An 18,106-nucleotide genomic window follows, 5' to 3' on the forward strand; every position below is an offset into this window, starting at 1 on the left:
AAAACAAACTGAGAAGTCTTGGTGCAGTGCCAAGGAGAATGAGCTCACTTTTCACCTATGCATCGATTCAGGACACAACAAATGCATCAGGTCAGAAGGCAGGGAACATATTTGGCCCTTATCCTCATTTTCCAGTCATTTTGTGGACACAGGAAGACAGATTCAAACAAAAAAAGCCCATGGGTTGCATCAAGATAAGCTGATCTTTCCTGAAAGCTACTATGAAATTATGATGGCAGACACCATAATAAATTACTCAGCCAGACAAGTGGTCAGCACACAAAAAGAGAGGAAGGAGTCTTCCTCCTCACCCCCACCAACATCAGCTCACAGTGTTTGGGAGTGAGGTAACCCTCGCAAACAGTTCCTCCCATTGGCAACACTGGATGTTTTTGTGTCTCCATAGACAGGGCACACTGAATAGTGGAAAACTGATGGATGATATTCTTAGCTCTGTGAAGACTTTAGGATGTTTCTGGGAATGAATGCCTTGCTCTAGAGCCAGCCAGCTCTGAGGAAGCTGAGCTGAGAAGCAATTGGGGTGCAACAGCAGGTCACCGCTAGCATAGCTTCAGGTAACAGCGGTAATTTTCAAGCTAATGACAAGGGAGCAAGTAGTCTTCTCCAGAGGAAAAAGTGGAACAGCAAATCAAGTGCTGAAAAGACTTTACATAGGAGACAAAAGAAGGCTAGCATTAATATCACTTTCCTACCTCACAAAGCTGGCAGGAACAGTAGCTACTTTCACCTTCCATTCAGGCTCAGAGTCCTGTTCTGGACTCACAATGCAAAGGGTGCCATAAGAAGGACAATTGTTGGATGGATATGGAGGCAGAAATGAATAAAGAACAGGCGATCGAGAAAGGAGACCTGCATCAAATCTCTAGCTTCTGAAGAGGACCCATAAACCAGTAGGAAGAGTACTAGGCTGGGTGTCAGGACATCCGCATGCTTGTCTGCAGTTAGGTCACTTGGAGCAGCTACCTTCAGTACTGTAACTTCAGTTCCCCCATCTGTAGACCAGGGGTAGTAGAGTTTACTGATTTCATAAACAGCTTCCAATGCTTTTTCTCTTCAAGATAAAGATCTATTTTAAAGCTCCTAATAAAAAGTTCAAATTAAGCCCAAGATCCAAGTTTTTCAGGCCTTGTGAACTCACGCTCAAAAGACCTTTGTGCTACAGCTCTTGAAAGCTATTTATAGAAGAAATGGAAAGCAATTTGGGGAAGTAGAGTAATGATGTCCTTCCACCCAGGAAGGACCAAACCTAGCTCTTATCCCCTCCCACACAGGTTGCAAATCTGGCTGCTGGTGGTCCTAAAACTGAAATGCTGCACACATTGACCCAATCAGTCTTGCTTTAGAGATCATCAACAGCACAAATCTCTCAAAGGGATAGCTGGTCTGAGGGATGTTCAGGACTTAAGGCCAGGCCAAGCTACAACAGAGTGACATGGGCACTCCTAAATCTTGTAACTTTCGGGGCTTCTGTCACGCTGAGTGGTGGTCTTTAACTCCTATAACTTCCATTATACATGTCCATGCATTTCATAGCATGAAATACAACTGCTTGGAAAATCCTCCGCTAACGTTTCTCTTGAACTGAAAGTAGCTCCTCCAGAGTGGAAATTTTCACCCAAATTGCATGTTTGATATGGGATATTCACATTTTAAATTAAAAAAAGACAGTAGACATGCAAACTAAGAATGCTGCAAACTGTCAGCTTCCAGCAACCAAATCCAAAGGCTTTTGGGTTTGCACCACACGGCTTCAGACTGATGAAAAGAAAACTTCTAAATATTTGAACAGCAATTTCATTTCCATTGGAACCTTCCAGGTGGAAAGAGAAGGGAAGGTTTCCTGCCCAGCTCTAGAGAACTACAAGACACTTTAACACACATGATCCAAATGAAACTTTGGATCTGAACTCTGGGGAGAAACCAAACATGGTTCTACACCTAAATGCAGCCACAATCCAGATTTAAGGAGTTCTGGCCACACAACAGGTTTGGGTCCAATTTTATGGAGCTTAAAAGGAAAAGCATGAATCTGTGGCTGCCTCTGCTGTTCTTTTTTGAAAGCCACCTCTCACTTGTTCACACATCTCCAGCACTTATCTCCGGGCTGCATGGAGATGCCTCCAAAACAGTTAATTCACCATATCCCCCCCACCCCAGTGCTTTTATTCAGATCCCTCTCCTTCCTTATTCCCCCCTCCAGTGCCACCTGCTCCTCCCTGGACGCTTAGCCCTCCAGTTTCTGCTCTTCATGCCCTCAACACTCACCATATCCGAATTAAGCAAACATGAACCACAGCCAGCTGAGCCTTCTGCTTAGCGACACAAGAGTTGGCAATTCCAGGACCTGTCTGCTACAGAGGGGGCAAGCATAACAGTACAAAAGCCATTCGGGACAAATTACATACACTCACTGTCCTATAAACATACCTGCCCTGAATGCTCAGTGGCATTCCTCACAGGGCAAACAGCCTTAGCAAACTGTTCCCCTGCTCCGAAGAGCAAGTTACACAGATGCTCAAAGCACGAGCAAGTCCAACATTGAGCCATTAGACTTTCATGTGTCTAATTCATAATAGACTAACTCATGCATTTATTTTGTACTCAAAAGGGTCAGAACCGCCTCCAAAACAATCAGGCAGCTTCTGAATAGATTCCATGTTAGAAAAGATGAATTCTGGTGGTATTAGCTATGAGTTATGCTTTCTGGTTTCCTATGTGGCATGACAGATGAGAACAATAGGATCATTAGTTCTTCCAGCTAAATGGCTCTCAGTACGCTTCACAAAGAGACCAGACACTCAGGGTCTAATTTGCTTCTCTTACTTTGGTTCTTCTGCTGGGTGAACTCTGTAGAGGAAACATCTTTCCAAGCCGCATCCACAGAAGCAGAGCAATGCCTTAGCCCCTGCTCCAATACAGCTTCCAACAAGAGTGTTTACTTAAGCTGCATGACCAGGCCTGCTAAGTACCACAAAATATAGGTAAGGAGAGAAACAGACCTAATCTCACTACATACTTAAGCCAGCAAGACACATATAGATACTCTTTACAGGCAAGTTTGTCTTCTATATTTCGTCCCCTCCACTGCTCAAGCTTATCTATTCACATACTTGCTGTCAGAGTCACAGCATACAGTATCACCAGCAATTTTTCTCTAAAAAAATAATCTCTTCTGCATTCTGCAAATTTAATAGCTCCTCATCTCATAATTATTACCTTCACAGTCAACATATTTGAAGATCCAAAATGTTTTGCAAGCAAATGCCTGCCAGTGCAGAGTCGGGGGGGAGGGGGCAGGGAATAATCAAAACAGCTTACTGAGAGTAACCGTGTCATTGATCCTGAAACTGCAGAGCACTCTGTCAACATTACGGGCATGTCGAAATCCATTTCCTCTCACGACAACCTGAAACGACTCTGTAGCAAAAGAGATGGTAGATTATTGAAATATAGGGAGGCAAAGAATGGTCATTTAGACAAGGCATGCATATCAGCAGTTTTCACTTGAGATCTCTTGAGCTAAAATTTGCAGTTTAACAATTTAAGTTTAAAAATTGTTAAAAATTGAACTTCCACTCTCTCCCTACCCAATTTCAACTTGAGTTTTCAGAAACAGGAAATAATCACAACAAACATTTTAACTAACCTGCGGTGAAAACATTAAGCTTCAGAGACACTGAGCTTTCCCCTCCCCAAGTTGCCATTTTAAATGGCAGAAAGTTTTAGGTGAAGAAAGGCAAAAGTATCTTTGCATGGAAAGAAAAAAAAAAAAAATCTTCCAGTGACAGATAACGTGGAGAAGTTCAAGTGCTACTTTCCTAGGTAACTGCAAAATTGTATCAGTTGCCATGAGTTTTGTCACATCCTGCCCTACTAGCCTGTACAATGACCACGAGTCCCTGGCCGGACTCGTTTCCATACAATGAACGAGGAATTTCATCAACCGACCAGCTTTCTAGTCTCTGGACAAAGGCTATGATCTCAGAGTCTGTGGGTGTTTCTCCAAGTCTTCCTCTTTGCTATTCTTCCAGCTCAACTCTGCAAGGTCACCGCAAGCTGCAGTGCAAGCGGAAAGCATCAAGAACAGTCACCAACACCTGAGTGCTGAACTGAGTGGTCCTTTTTGGAACAAGCAGGGTTGAGCAATGAGATCATATCCTCACAAGTCTTTCAGACCACTGTCTACCATCCCTTGTTATTCCAACTACTTGAACCTAGTACTGGGAAACGTTTACAAGCTTCCTGCAGCCACCGGCATTAAGACTGCCTTGCAAGGAAAGCACCATTTTCAGACTTTCAGATTTTGAAACAGGGCCATAGTCCCAGAAAAGTTCTGGCAGCAGACATAGGAACTCAAACTCTGCAGTTCCCCATGGTGAAGGAAACAGCCCCCACAATTCCTGTTACTATCTAGGAGAGGCAATCAGATAATCCCCACTGATGTTTTGCTGGTGAATGTGGTTTGAACACAAAATGTTTCACCGTCCAAGACAATGCAGGAGTAATTACAGTGCCTCAGAAAAACCACCCTGGTTTTAAAATTCCCAGGAGCAACAAGGAACCTAGTTTTTGCAGATTCAAAGTTTTTGCCTTGCACTTTACAGTCCCCATCTTCTTTCATCTCCCTTAAGGACTCACACACTGTACTTGTCAAAAAAAAGCAGATTTGCTCTGGAATTTGGGCTCTCTTCCAGGTCCCACTCAGTTACAGCCAAGTTGCAAATCATCCCACCACATCTAGCCAGGGAAGCTGCCTCGCAGGCCCATTATGCGTTGTCCAAGAGCATTTAGGAAGAACAGGGGAAGAGCAGCTCTGTTCTGGAGTGCGGGGGCTGATGAATACTTAAGAGAAATCACAGAAGTCTCAACTGCTGGGGAATGAGAGTTCAAGTACAGTCAAAGAACAGCATATCAATGATGTCAGATTAACCACGGGGATCCTGTCTCTGCTTGAGACTGAAATGAACAGATACAGTATGCACCCTGCATGTCTGTACTGATGCAAAACCAAATCATCAAGAAACTGGCATTTCAGAATGATGTGTTGCCGCTGAAATTCATTACTCAGGTGTCTGGGACCAGTCTGCAGTGCAAGAGTGGCCTCAGGTAACATGGAGCCCTCATGTTCTCTCCTTCCAAAAAAAAAAAAAAAAGCAAAAACTGCCACCGCTTTTCAAGGATGTGCACAGAAACAAGAAAACACAAGGTATCAGAGCTATACCTGTAAAATTTATTTTAAAAAGACACTAAGGCACATAACTTTCATATTCAATGGCACTTTCATTAGTCTCAAAGTCCTAAGTGATTAAATTAGCTGCAGTTCGAGAGCAATGGACTATTTGCCCAAACTCAGAGATGAGGCCTTGAATTGAGCATCTAAATAACTGTTGGCATTTTTCAAGGTTAACATTGGAATTTGGCCAGTACTTCACAAAAGGAGCAGTGAGAACGGTTTATATAAAACCCTTCTACATTTCCTCTCAGCTGGCTCTGCTGGATACAGCTGTTCATTACCCCTACATTCTCATTAAGACACAATGAATGGGAGTGATGAGATGTATAAGCAACTGACAAGCATATTAGAAAGCGTTAAAGATGGTTATAAATGGTGGTTATAAGTCATCTTCTTTCTGGCTTACAACATTACATAAGCATCGTTGTTTATCACTTACCTAAGTATGTAAATATATTTAAAAAAAAAAAAATCTGTAAGAGTGTAAAGTGGGTCTGAATGTTCATACAATTTCATTTCCTTTCCCAAGCATTTATGGAACATCACTGCACTACATCAGAGACTGTCATGACAACAATCATCTACCATGCTAAGGTAGACAAAAAAAAAAATGTAAGAGTGTAAAGTGGGTCTGAATGTTCATACAATTTCATTTCCTTTCCCAAGCATTTATGGAACATCACTGCACTATATCAGAGACTGTCATGACAACAATCATCTACCATGCTAAGGTAGACAGATCCTTGTTTTGGAGCCTTTTTTAACAAAGGAACTATTTAAATGGCCAGCCAAAATGAGAAATAGATGACTAAATACTATAATTCATGTCAATTATGCCATCCTGGCTTCAAACAACAAAGCTACTGTAGTGGCACGCGTGGAATGCAAAACTGATGCCTGGTACTTATTGGGCATTTAGCCTGGCGTCTTGCATCTGCTAGGAAAACATGACTACCTATATATGTTTAGGTATACAGGCAGTTGCTCCAGGAACAAGAGATCCAGGAAGGACGATTAAAGCAGCTGCTTTGGAAGTGAAAACAAATAAGTAACGGTAACTGGCTTTCTTATTTGGACTACCGATTTAAGAAAAAGGAAGATGCAGAACTTGTCAGGGACTCGTCCTTCTCTGCAAACCTCAGCTCTGCTACCAACCTCTCTACTTAATGAGTTGCTACACATTTAATAAACACTTAGGATACACTTCATAAAATGTGAAGAATTCACAGGAAGCAGATGGAAGAGGCTAACGTGGTTCTCAAGCTTTCTTTGAAAAAGGCTGGGTTCTGCTGAATGCAGAAGTACTTGCCAGGACTTTAAAGCCACAGTATACATAGCACAATCATATTAGAACAAGCACACAAAGAAGGGGCAGTACGATTCACACAAGTCAGATGAATGATGCTTAAATTCTAGTCTTCTCACAGTCACTGTATCAACCCCAAATGCCTAAGAAATGTTCAAAGAATATTAGAAGCCTTTAGATCAAAGTGTGCTCATTTGTCTTTCTTGCTAGTTTCTTAAGCAGCACTTCCCTCAACAATCTGCTGAGATGATGAATTTGCAAAACTCCAATCAGAGTTTTATTTTCTGATTTGGTTTGTAATTTTGCAGCATACCTACTTCAAGTTTGGCATAGTCCAAGTAAGACAGACTGGTTTGACTGAAAAACAGTTTGGCAAAACTGTCAAATTCAAGCCTTTTCTGTAAAAAAATCCCATTTGACATCATTTGGCAGAAATGGGAAATGTGTAAGCTACTGTAAGATGAAAAAGAAATTCACCAAAAAAGCAAAAGATTTAGCTCCAGTTAATTAGTTCCTTTTGCACTCTCCAGCAATTAGAGATGGACAGAAAGATGTATTTTAGGCAACATGAACAACTAGGGCCTCAGTTTATACTTACCCCCTGCACATATACTGGAAGGCTCTGCTGCCAGAATTTCTATACAGGATTTCTTCAAAATCTAAAAGACAGAAAAAATGTCATGAAGTATCTCAGACTTGTTGCTATAGAAACACAACTCTGAAAGCGTGAGAGAGTGCACCTGTTCTCACGCAAATGCTTAACTCAACATTGCACTTTGCATTCATGTCACAATTATGCCATCTTAGCTTTTCACTTTAAACCAACCACACTGGTGTCATTGCTCTTCCACAGCAAACTATTGCTATGGAGGAAGGCAACGGATGCTGACGCTCTCCAGTATCTCAGCACAAACTTGCCTTTACCTGTGGTACAAGTTATTATACAGACTATGATCTGTAACAACTAAGGTGCACTCTGAAGTGTTAGCAAGGCAATGTCATTACTCTCCCTTTGCAGTCACACCTCCCTCCCCAAAATTATTCTGGAGCCCAAAACTCCAAATAAATGTCACAAGTTTAAGCTAAGATGTTTACCTTTGCATTAAAACATCCTAGGAATATCTACACAGCCACTTCTCAAGCCTCGGTACAGGGGTTCAAACTTCTTAAGTTTTTAATCTGATCTATGACAGCATACCTGAGTGCATCCTCAAAATTGCACTGTGATTTCAAATCAAGATGTATGGACAATTGCTTTTTACTTAAACCAAAGTTAAATTAAGCAGTATGTCTTCATAAGAGTTGGCACTGCTTTTAACGACTTTACATGTAGACAGCAATTTATACAAATACTTCAGCATCAGGCTTGGCAGACTGCTTGCAAGGCATGAGGAACATGCTAGAGTTGGGTACTGTGCCATACAGTGCTAAAATTGCTCAAGCTGTTATTTGCATGCAGCAGCCTTTCCCCTGCTCTGAAGACCAACTCAAATTCTTCACTGCACACAGTCAGCAAACTTGTGACAGTGTCCGTAAGCCCCTGTGAGAACGGCAGCAGTGACCGAGAGCTGTGGGTGTTCAGCACTGGGGTGAACAGCCCCTAGACGAGGTAATACTGATCAAAATTTAGGTCAGCTCCAAGAGGCAAGTAAATGTCAGCCAAGCATCATGACTCAAATCCAACATGAAAATTATTTTCCCAACTTTAAATTGAAACATCTGTAAGGAAAGAACAGCAACAAATACAATAAATTCTGTACAAAAAAGATAATCTATTTTTTTCTCCAAAATCATGGCGCTCTGCCTTAAATACCTAATTGCAGAAGGTACAAAGAGCCATGATTTATTTTTTAAAAACTTTTGTTTAAAAGTTTGAGTTACTTAGAAGTAGGGCTGATAGAGACTGAAAGAGTACCAAGGGACTGAAGGAACCAGGACCGTCTGAGCTGCTGGCAGCCTGACAAGTGAGGAGAAAGAAGATTTGCAGGAACAAGGTTATACAGGAACTGTCAAGTGGAAAAGAAGAGAAATTCAACAGTCGAGAACTGAACTGAAAAGCATTAGAAGAATTTGAAAGGCAGAATAAGGAAAATACACAAAAAATAAAGAGGACTGTAAGAACATGCTTCCAAAGTATCCATCTGTAGCTATCCACCCATCTCCTGTCAGTCCTCTACTACCCACCCCTTACTCATTCCAGGTTCTGCTTCTCTGAAGATACAGCATTTTTCTCCCAGTGACTGCCAGGGCTAATGAGCGCAACTAAGAGTTGATGTTTTTCCAAGTATTTTTCCTCTCCACTGAAAAATGTTTCCTTGAAGAGAATCTTTTCACATTTTTCCAAATTCCCCCTAAGATTCTGCTCCCCTCTCCCTCAGCTTCCCCAAAAGTTTTGATACGTATTTCTTCTCCTCGTTGCCTTTCAGCAATGAAGTGAAAGAGAAGAAGGCGGCAAATGAGCTGGAGAACAAATGCATGAAAAATACAATCAATACTTTCATTTTTCTAAAAAAAATCAAGTAAAACCTCACACAATTAAGTTTGAAATTCATTACTTCTATTCAGTCATTTGCCAACATTCATGCTGTAAGCCAGCTCGGATGGGGGGGTGGAATAGCAGGTGTCTCAATTAGATGATGCAGAGCTCCCTTCCAGTCCAATCCAATCCATTTACATGACTATAAAAAGCTGGTCTTAATCACTTTTTACAGTGCCAACTGCAATATTTATTTTGATTTCAAATAATAAGTTTCCAGTGCTCCAAGCACCCATCCTAACTTAAAGTGAAAATCAGGCAGCAGTAACTATTGCAAAAGAATTCCTTTATGTCTCTTCCTCGTTATAAAAATATATTCAAAAAGGACTTCAACGTAATCACCATAGAAGATTTCATCAAACCTTCTGTTCTCTTATTTCCCCAAGGACTGCACAGCCTTGTGTGGGCTATAGGTGCACTTCATTCACTGCCGGCTGGCTCCCCAGGAAAGCAAAATAACATGCAAGAGTGGTGATGCAATCTCCCAGCTGAGTGCCTATAAACTGCTCCAACAGCAGACATGGGAGAACTGACTCCACATCCTCGTTTTCATAGGGAGGACTACAACAGTTCTGGTTTACTTGGTAACTAACTGCAGGCGGCAAAGCAGCTTGCCTTGGCACCCATGCAGAAAAGTATTTGAAGCACGTGCTCACTCTTGGTGAGGAAGCATCCCATTGTCTTTAGCAGCACACGCTTAGTGACCAAGCTCAGATTCCCAAATCAGTCTCCTGTTGTACTCTATGGGGCTCCAGTTATGTTCCAGCTTCACACAGGCTCCTGGGAAGATCTCTTGTTAATATTTGTTGACATGCCAAATAAAAAACAAAATGCAACACGTCCTTGTGGAAGCATGGCTTTGTCACAGTTATCCCTATCAGGACAGAACTGAACTTAGTACTACCTGTGATTAATTTAGCTTTCTGCCAGGCAGTGCATTAAAGTCCAAGAACCAGGAGAGGCCCTGCAGGTCACCTGGGCCATTTTAGAAACAAAGGGAAGAAGGGGAGTGAAATTCTGCAAATGCTGGAAGTTTTCAGTTGGTATTCTGGTCCACAAGCATGCAGATAGGCAGTTGCTGTGGTGAAATAATCTATTTCTTATAATTTTTTTTTTTTCCACTGAATTTGGGAATTGTAATTAGCAAACAGGATGCTGAAGTTTAACAGAAGGTTACTGCCTAATCAGTGTTAGTGTGAATGACCTATGGTCTGAGGCTAGGCACTCATTATCAAGCTCTGTTGAATTACTAAATAACAAAGTCTGTTGCCAATTACAAAACAGTAATTTATTTATGAGGTGTTTCCTGTCCAATAATATCTGCATGAGCTAAGTAAAATAAATATATTTAAGTCCTTTTAAAGATGCATTTGGGGAAAGAAAGAAGTAGAAAGTATGATCATATGCCACTAAAAGTAATGAGAAACACTATACAGTTGAGACTGGGGGTTCACATCCTCTACTTTAGATGGCTAAACTAGCTACCCAAGCCAAGAAGCTTGATTTATTGACTTTCTCTTTGGCCTACATAGAAAGCCTGGCTCTGACAGAAGACAGATTCCAAATATCTATGTGAAGCTCCTGCTCTGAATTGCCCTCTGGAGATCCCACCCTTCCTTACTGGCTGAAGAAGCTTAAAGAGCCCATCTCGCTGACCCGGGGCAGCATACATGTAAAGCTCAGGCTACATGTTAGCAGTAAGGCAGACAGCTGACTTAGAATTTTTGTGTACATTACAGATTTTGTATATACAGGATGTGTCTTGCAAAGCAAGTAACTTTCTCTCATCTCTCCCCCATTCATGGAGCCTGAGCCCCTCTCCCTGCACCAGGGAATATACAGTTTATCTATTTGCAAGTGAAGTTTGAACAGCTAGCTCAGGATAAGTACATAAAAGCATCACCACATTTCTCATACTTCGTCTACCAGCTGCTCACATCAAGTTCTCACAAAAGTTGCCACACTACATATACCCAGCACTGCAGTTTGTGTAACTGAAGTATTCAGGGACAGTACATTTCCAAGCTAAAATTTCTTGAGGTGAAGGAGTACATTGAACTACCATATCAATTTTAAGAGCTGAGGCAAGACCTGAAAAATACTGAGGGTAGGTGGACACCATTGCAAGATGATCCGAAAGGAGTACACAGGAAATTAAAAGGATGAATCATCTGCACAATTTATACAGATAGGAGACAGTCCCACAAACTAGTTCATACTACTTCATTTCTTACACATCACAACTGCTTCATGAGGCTTCCTGCAGCTCACTCAGAGAATCCTTTCTAAGGGACCTGCAATTGCATCTCTATTTGAGATAAGCTCCGAGCTAGTGCCGCTGTTAAACACATGGCAAGGATCAGGGTGTATTCTTGTTCCAAGCGACTGCGCTTTCAGTCAGTTTCTGTTGAAGGCTCAAAGCAAAGCAATGACAAGATCCTATCCTGACTTTCATGTTGCTTCGTGTTCCATTGCCTCCAGCACTCCTACCAAAGACATACTGAGCAGTAGATGAAGTTGAGTTTCAGGTTTTCCTTCTAAGACTTGCTCCATTTGCTTTAAATTGACAGGTTATGATCTGCAGAAATTTTTCACAGCAAAGAAAAATTTAATAAATTACTTCAGTTCCTTCCATTTGTTTCCCAGCTTATAGCAATCAGATGTCTGTTTCTCTACCAGATTCTTCCCTCCTAACAAACTCAAAATCCCCATTAAACATGGGGGAAGCTGAAGTTTTAGCAGTGGCTTTTTCATGATGAGGGAGAAAAAGCAATTGGTTTGCTTAATAAAAAAGAGTCACATTGGAACTCACAGAAGAAAAAGGACCAAAACCTACGCTGCACTGAATAGCTTCAGCTCCCACCAAGAATCATGTTTTTAAGCATGACTTCAGTATGGGACTATATTTTCAGCTCATTTAAGCGCAGCCTCCAGGGCACAGCTTGACTAGCTTGGTGGTGCTTAGTGGGAGATTGTCCTCCTCTGAAGGCACCGAGCAGATCTCCCTGCAGCTGCTAACTTAGAACTTGCTGGCTCCCACAGAAAAGGAAGGGCAGGTGTACTGAAACATTTGCAGACCCACTGCCCTGAACATCTTTGCTCAGTAGATGTAGCGGCCCAGCGGAGGCCAGCTCAACATCCACCACTCTCAGCTCCCACTGTCTTCCTCATTCCAGAGGGACTTCTAAGTCCACCATCTCTGCACACACAGAGGGTTGAAAAAGATCTACTCCTCAGGACAAGGGGAGGAGGGAAGAGTCAGGCTGCCTCAGCAGGAATACAGGGCAGTTCACACCAAATCCCTGTAGACCAGAAGAAACCCAAGTCTTCACATCTCTAGAGCGATTTCAAACACTAATCTCCCCCAGGCTCATCATTTTATCTTTCCTTCCCCTGTTACATCAACCAGCAGCTGGTAGCCTAACCAATCCCCTCTATACATGGCTGAACATCCTTGCTATACCAACTCTTACACAGGAATTGAGAAGCTTCCAAATCTCATGGCTCTTTCAACATTAAAATGCTTTCCTGTGGACACAAATGCTTTATTTTGTTTGCTCCAAGACAGGGGTGCTTTGCAAGGACAAGAAAAGGAATGAGGGAGCTTATTTTCCAACTAGAACAGGAATCTACAGATTCTTTGTTATTCTACAGAGTGATTAATGTCCTTCTTGCCATTCCTTTTACACACCGCCTTTCTACCCAACCTATTGCAATCACTCCACTCAAATGCAACTGATCAGGTCACAGATTCATTACTGTACAATTACACTTCCTTGTGACCCTCCTTTCCAGAGCTGGTAAATCCTGCACCGGTCAACTGAAGCAGTTCTTGACTAGGTTCCTGGAGGCTGAAGTCTTCGCATTCTATTTAGTATAACTGGAAAGGGAGTCAGAACTGCTGCTGGAATTCATTAAAAACAGCTGCAAAGAGAATGCAGGGCTGGGAAGCAAACTAGGGGTTTTTGTTGTTTTGTTGCTTTCTTAAGTGACATGCAACACCTGATTGTCCAAGAGAATTGAGGCAGTAGCCCCACACTTGGACAGTGCCAGGAAAACCAATAAGCAAGGGATTGTATTCCATCTACATGTGAGAGCACTAGGGAAAATTGAGCCTGCACTGAAGGAATGGTTTTGCTTGGTACTATGTGGTCAGAATAGTGTGTAACCACTGTAAACACAGAAATCTGAGACCCCCCTGGTGAACCTACCCTCCCTAGCTTCAAGTTGTATATTTCATCTGTGTTTTATCAACTAAAAAGCCTATACCAAAATGAACAAAACACGTGTCCTTAAAAAGATTTCCCATCCTCCTCTGTAGCCATGGGAAGCAATCTAATTAGAATGGTTATGGGATACAACTGAGCAAAAGGAACAGAAAAATCCTGAAAACATACTGTTTCCTAGCGAACACTTGGCACATTTTTCACTTATAATGAAAATGGCACACACATCCTCTCATATATTGCCTTTCCTGCTCAGTCAAGGGAAGCGTTGGTCCTAGGTGACACAGTATTAGGCCACTCAAAGTTTTAGAGCTAGAAATAGCTAGTAAAGACCATGGAGCCATTTGCATGACTTTTATGCAAGCCATGGGAAAGGAATCAATCTCTGCCCCTCCCTCTGTCAGCTGAACTGCTAGCTCTTATCCCAGCCACTCAGGAATAAGCCAGCTTTTATACGCTGCACCCAACCCCTAGAGGAAATGCCAGGAATTGATCAAACTGAATCAGGAAACCTAGGTCTGCGGGGTGGAAAAATAGTCCATTTGTTAGGAGGCTGAATGTAGAAAGCCAAGTTTTGGGGATTTTGGCATACATAGCAGGATCCCTTCCCCCATTCTAAACAGGTGAGCAGTGCAGCACATCCATCAGGACAGAAAGGACGCTAATCAAGCAGAAAGATGGAGATCAAAGAGTGCCCTAATCCTTTGTACGGAATGTGCTCTAACACATCTCTGCTGTCCCAGTCCGTGGCAGCCATTTTATAAACTGTCACCATGTGCCTAGTCCATTCAGTCAGTTACTTCCCATCAAGGAGGGAGACATACAAAGATAATAGCTGGGCTCAAACCTTCCTGTATTGTGACCTGTTGATAAACTCTACCTTGAAGTAGCAATATTAGTACAAACAAAGGTCAGTTTCTTTGGATCAAATGTTTAAGTAATTTATTAGCAGTCAGCAGGTCCTTGTGAACACAGGAAAACTAAACCTTCAACTGTGCGAGCTAACACAAACTAACATGCACACATGCAAACACATGATTAAAAAATACTTACAGAGTCTATGATCCCCTGAAGGGCTTCAAAACCATCATTCACTGGAAAGACATGATCTTTGCTGTCGGCAATTCTAGCCAGCTGACAGAGTGGTAAAAGTAAATAAAACAGAAATGCAAAGAATGAGATAAATTAGCCAGCAGGCAGCAAATTAAGACTTCTCCAGACTCATCCGCTTGCGAGTAAAAAAACCCAAATACTCCAAGTACTCTGTATGGATTGCTAGTGCATTATAGTTCATGAAGCATTGAAAAGTTTATCTCTTTAGCCTGATTGATTTTAGAAAGCTCTATATCAGGAATCAGAAAAGGCTTCCCTTAACTTTGAAGACAAGACAGAACGTGGCTTTCACTGATGCCCAGAGCCTAATGATCTTTATTGCAAAAAACTGTCTCCCACATGATTGTAAATCACCCAGCACAGTAACTCCCCAACCAAAATAGGCCACAGCATCAACATGACATGCCACTAATGCAGCAAAACACTTCAGCACATACTTCACTTAAACCAGGGAACTAATCAAAATGATTCAGTATTTTCACATATGGAGAAGACTAATGCAAATTATACCCCATCTGGAGATATAGGCCTGATCCACCTTTCCTGTCAGGACAGAGATTTGACTATTTGTCCTAGGCTCAACCACTAGAGAACCAAGAAGAAGAAAGCAGGGAGCTAACGAGATATTTTCTGAGTGGGGGAAAAAGGGAGCAGAAGAGCAGTTGGAAGCCTACATGACAAGGAAGAGGGCCATTCGTGAGGTGGGGGTAAGATAAGGGGAACCAGGACATCACCTGTAAAGAGCTATATGCAGGTTCACTTGTCAATAGCATGCTAAGGGTTAAGGCAGAAATATAAGCCCAATTCAGAAGTAATGAGCTCTCCATGCATCTGCTGGAGCAGAATCAAGTTTTACTGCTGCAAGGCCAACGTTTGTTATAGTAATTCTCTCCCATGGCAGAGGTAACATCAACCCAGCAGGCCTCTGGCGTTTCCTGTAGCATTGCAAATTGGAGGCAGCAGACTAGCCACACATTCCTCCCTAAACCCCACTGGCTCCACCTTTCCAGCTCATGTCACTCAGAACTCCTACTTCTCAAGCAAAACACCAAACTGCCAACCTCCTGGTTTACATCCAGAGAAATACTCCAGGCAACTTTCCTCTGCCTGCTCCGAGAAGGGTAGTAAAGCTGCTTATTGCTTGTTAGCCAAGGTACAGCAGCTTCTGTAAACCAGGATGTTTACGGTTTCCTCAACTCATTTCCCATAGTCCTCCTCCTAGCGCATTCTGGGACTTCAGACACAGTCATCTAATTCCAGTTAATTTCTTCAGCATCTAAATGACTTCAAGTAGCACCTGTCTGAGTGCTGCTACTTTAGATGCAGTCTCTTTGCCATTTTTATTCCCTCTTTGCTTTTTCTATTACTTTAGGTTACACTAGCCTCTGGTTTTGATTCAAAGGAGATTGTTCTAAACCAAGTTTGTTTTGACTCCTATTTGAATCAGTGTTTGAAGCTTTGTTAGAAGACTGAAAACCTGAAAAAGCTCCATTCAATAAGTAGTTCAGCACTCCACTTAGGGGCTGCACAAGTGTTTCACGCATGTTAGAAAAATACAACATCAACTGTTACACTTGGTGCAAAATGTAATTCATGGGCATACTAACATTCATCCGATAGTCTGACTTCTAAATTTATCAAATGGGAAAGCATTGTAAAATATTAGTGTCACTAGTGAAGCTGTTTGCTTTTTACAGCAGTTTTCCCATGAAAGAAAAGCTGGGCTGAAACTGAAGTGTTACATGGCAATACCTCAATTTTATGGGGAAAACAAAAGTCCCCACAACCTCATTCTGCTTACAGCTTAAACTGGACTGATTTGCTATTCTTCACGTGTCTTTTCTTCTGCTTTTCTCCACCATTAGCAAGAGTCATACAGACAGAGGGACAGCTCTCCACATATGGGGATTAAGACAGAAAGGGGCTTAAACCCAACACCCAGACCAAGACACTTCAGACTGTCAAACAGTCAACAGAAGGAGAGAAAGACCACTTGAGAAGTCTTGAGAAAATGATTCAGGAGCGTGTGCCTGTGTTCAACATGCACCTTTGCCAAGTACCCCAGTAAACACGACAAGTGCCTCATTTACCTGGGTCTCATTGAAGTCTTTCACACCAACACAATATACTGTTGCTCCCAGGTCACGCGACCGATTAGCCTGGAACAAGGAAAGGTAGGATGACATGGATGCAAATGTGATGGGATGCAGTTTTCTGAAAGGTCTTAATCATAAATTTAGTCCTTCTCTGCAAAATGAGCTTGTCAAAAAAGAGCTTTAAAAGCTTTCCTACCTGATTCTGCAGAAACAGGTTTTATCTGCTACTAGAGTAGCTATTTGTTTAGTAAAGCAAAACCCAAGGTATTGGTAGGTTTTTTTTATACCTGATTAGCTCACCTTCCAGGCTTCTCCAACTTCCTAACATTTGCCTGTCCAACAGATGTAAAACAGACTAAATCCATTTTCTTTTCATCATTTAGGACATATCCCAGTATAATAGTAACCTAAAATGTTTTGGTATTTTCTATTTCAGACATCTGTGCCTGGACTCATGATATCAATAGGTGAAGAGACATTTCATTCCATCTGCTACAAAACTGTATCACTCCCATTATTTACACAGCATCTCAAAGTAATAAAGGAAGAACATCCACAGGTTTGATTTTTCCAGGCTATTTCATTGACATGCAGATGAAGTGGCATTTACTATTAAAAAAAAAACTGTTCTAAATGCTCTTGTCTGCGTAAGTATGAATTAAGTCATTTAATCATATTTCATTAGAACAGGAACACCCGACTGAAAACCCATTCCCAGAAAAGATGGTAGCAAGTCAGATTATATCAGAAGACTGCTATCTAACAATTTGAACTACTACAAAGTGCTTTACAAGAAAAGCATCATTCCAGTTTTACACCAAGAAACTTAAACCCAAACAACTGAAGCAACTTGCAGTGTAAGAGCTGAGGTCAGGATCTCCGTTCTACTAGCTAATTGTTCCTCCCCAAACCAAAACAAATATAACACTTCTGACCTCTCAACTTGTTCATTCACCTCTAAAAACAAACTTGTTTTTCTTGTGGGTTTTTGATTTCAGAAGGGAAGAAAAGGAGATGAACAGTAAGGAGGGGAACTCTAGGTTCATGACATTTGTTTGTGCTGTAGCAATATTGGTTTTATTCTACAAAACCATTCTTTTTGTTGTTACTGGATTTAAAGCTGCACTTTGGACAGATTGAGAGGAAAAAACCTGTCAATAGCAAATTCTTGTAACAATATGATCTTCCAAGTTTAGGTCATCTTAAGTTGTTTGACTGACAAGTGAACATTGGTTCATCTCTTCAGAGATGACTATCAAAAGGACATCAGTAGGAACATTATGGAGCAAAGCTTTCAAGTGCTCAACCTACTGTTTATCTAACATTTTGCATAATATGCTAATTTAATGAGGATGTTGAGAATACACGCTTGAATCTTGGAAACATTTGTGGAAATTTTGGATTAGATCATCTGAAAGGCTTTCTGACGTGACAGAAGATTACAGGAACAACAGTCATCCTCTTTCTGCAGTCTCTACTTTTTGTGAAAGAAGAAAAGTCAAAGGGAGGAGATTCAGGTATTTCCCAGAACAATCCAGTAAATAACGAAACTTTTCAGCTGTGAACTATTCCTTC

At 41.6% G+C, this 18,106-nt stretch overlaps 1 protein-coding gene across 1 annotated transcript in view; it reads right to left on the minus strand.

Moving 5' to 3' along the window:
- Window positions 1–18,106, minus strand: part of ANTXR1 (anthrax toxin receptor 1) — a 107,156-nt gene that overhangs the window by 72,630 nt on the left and 16,420 nt on the right. The window contains exons 7-10 of the mRNA XM_009273801.1: window positions 16,526–16,594; window positions 14,376–14,456; window positions 7,159–7,219; window positions 3,340–3,438 (exon numbers count right to left, since the gene is read on the minus strand). Of these exons, the coding sequence (XP_009272076.1) occupies window positions 3,340–3,438; window positions 7,159–7,219; window positions 14,376–14,456; window positions 16,526–16,594 (310 nt within the window). The remainder of the gene's footprint in view (window positions 1–3,339; window positions 3,439–7,158; window positions 7,220–14,375; window positions 14,457–16,525; window positions 16,595–18,106) is intronic.

This window comes from Aptenodytes forsteri, unplaced genomic scaffold, assembly GCF_000699145.1.
Source record: "Aptenodytes forsteri isolate BGI_AS27 unplaced genomic scaffold, ASM69914v1 Scaffold127, whole genome shotgun sequence".
Lineage (NCBI taxonomy): Eukaryota > Metazoa > Chordata > Aves > Sphenisciformes > Spheniscidae > Aptenodytes > Aptenodytes forsteri.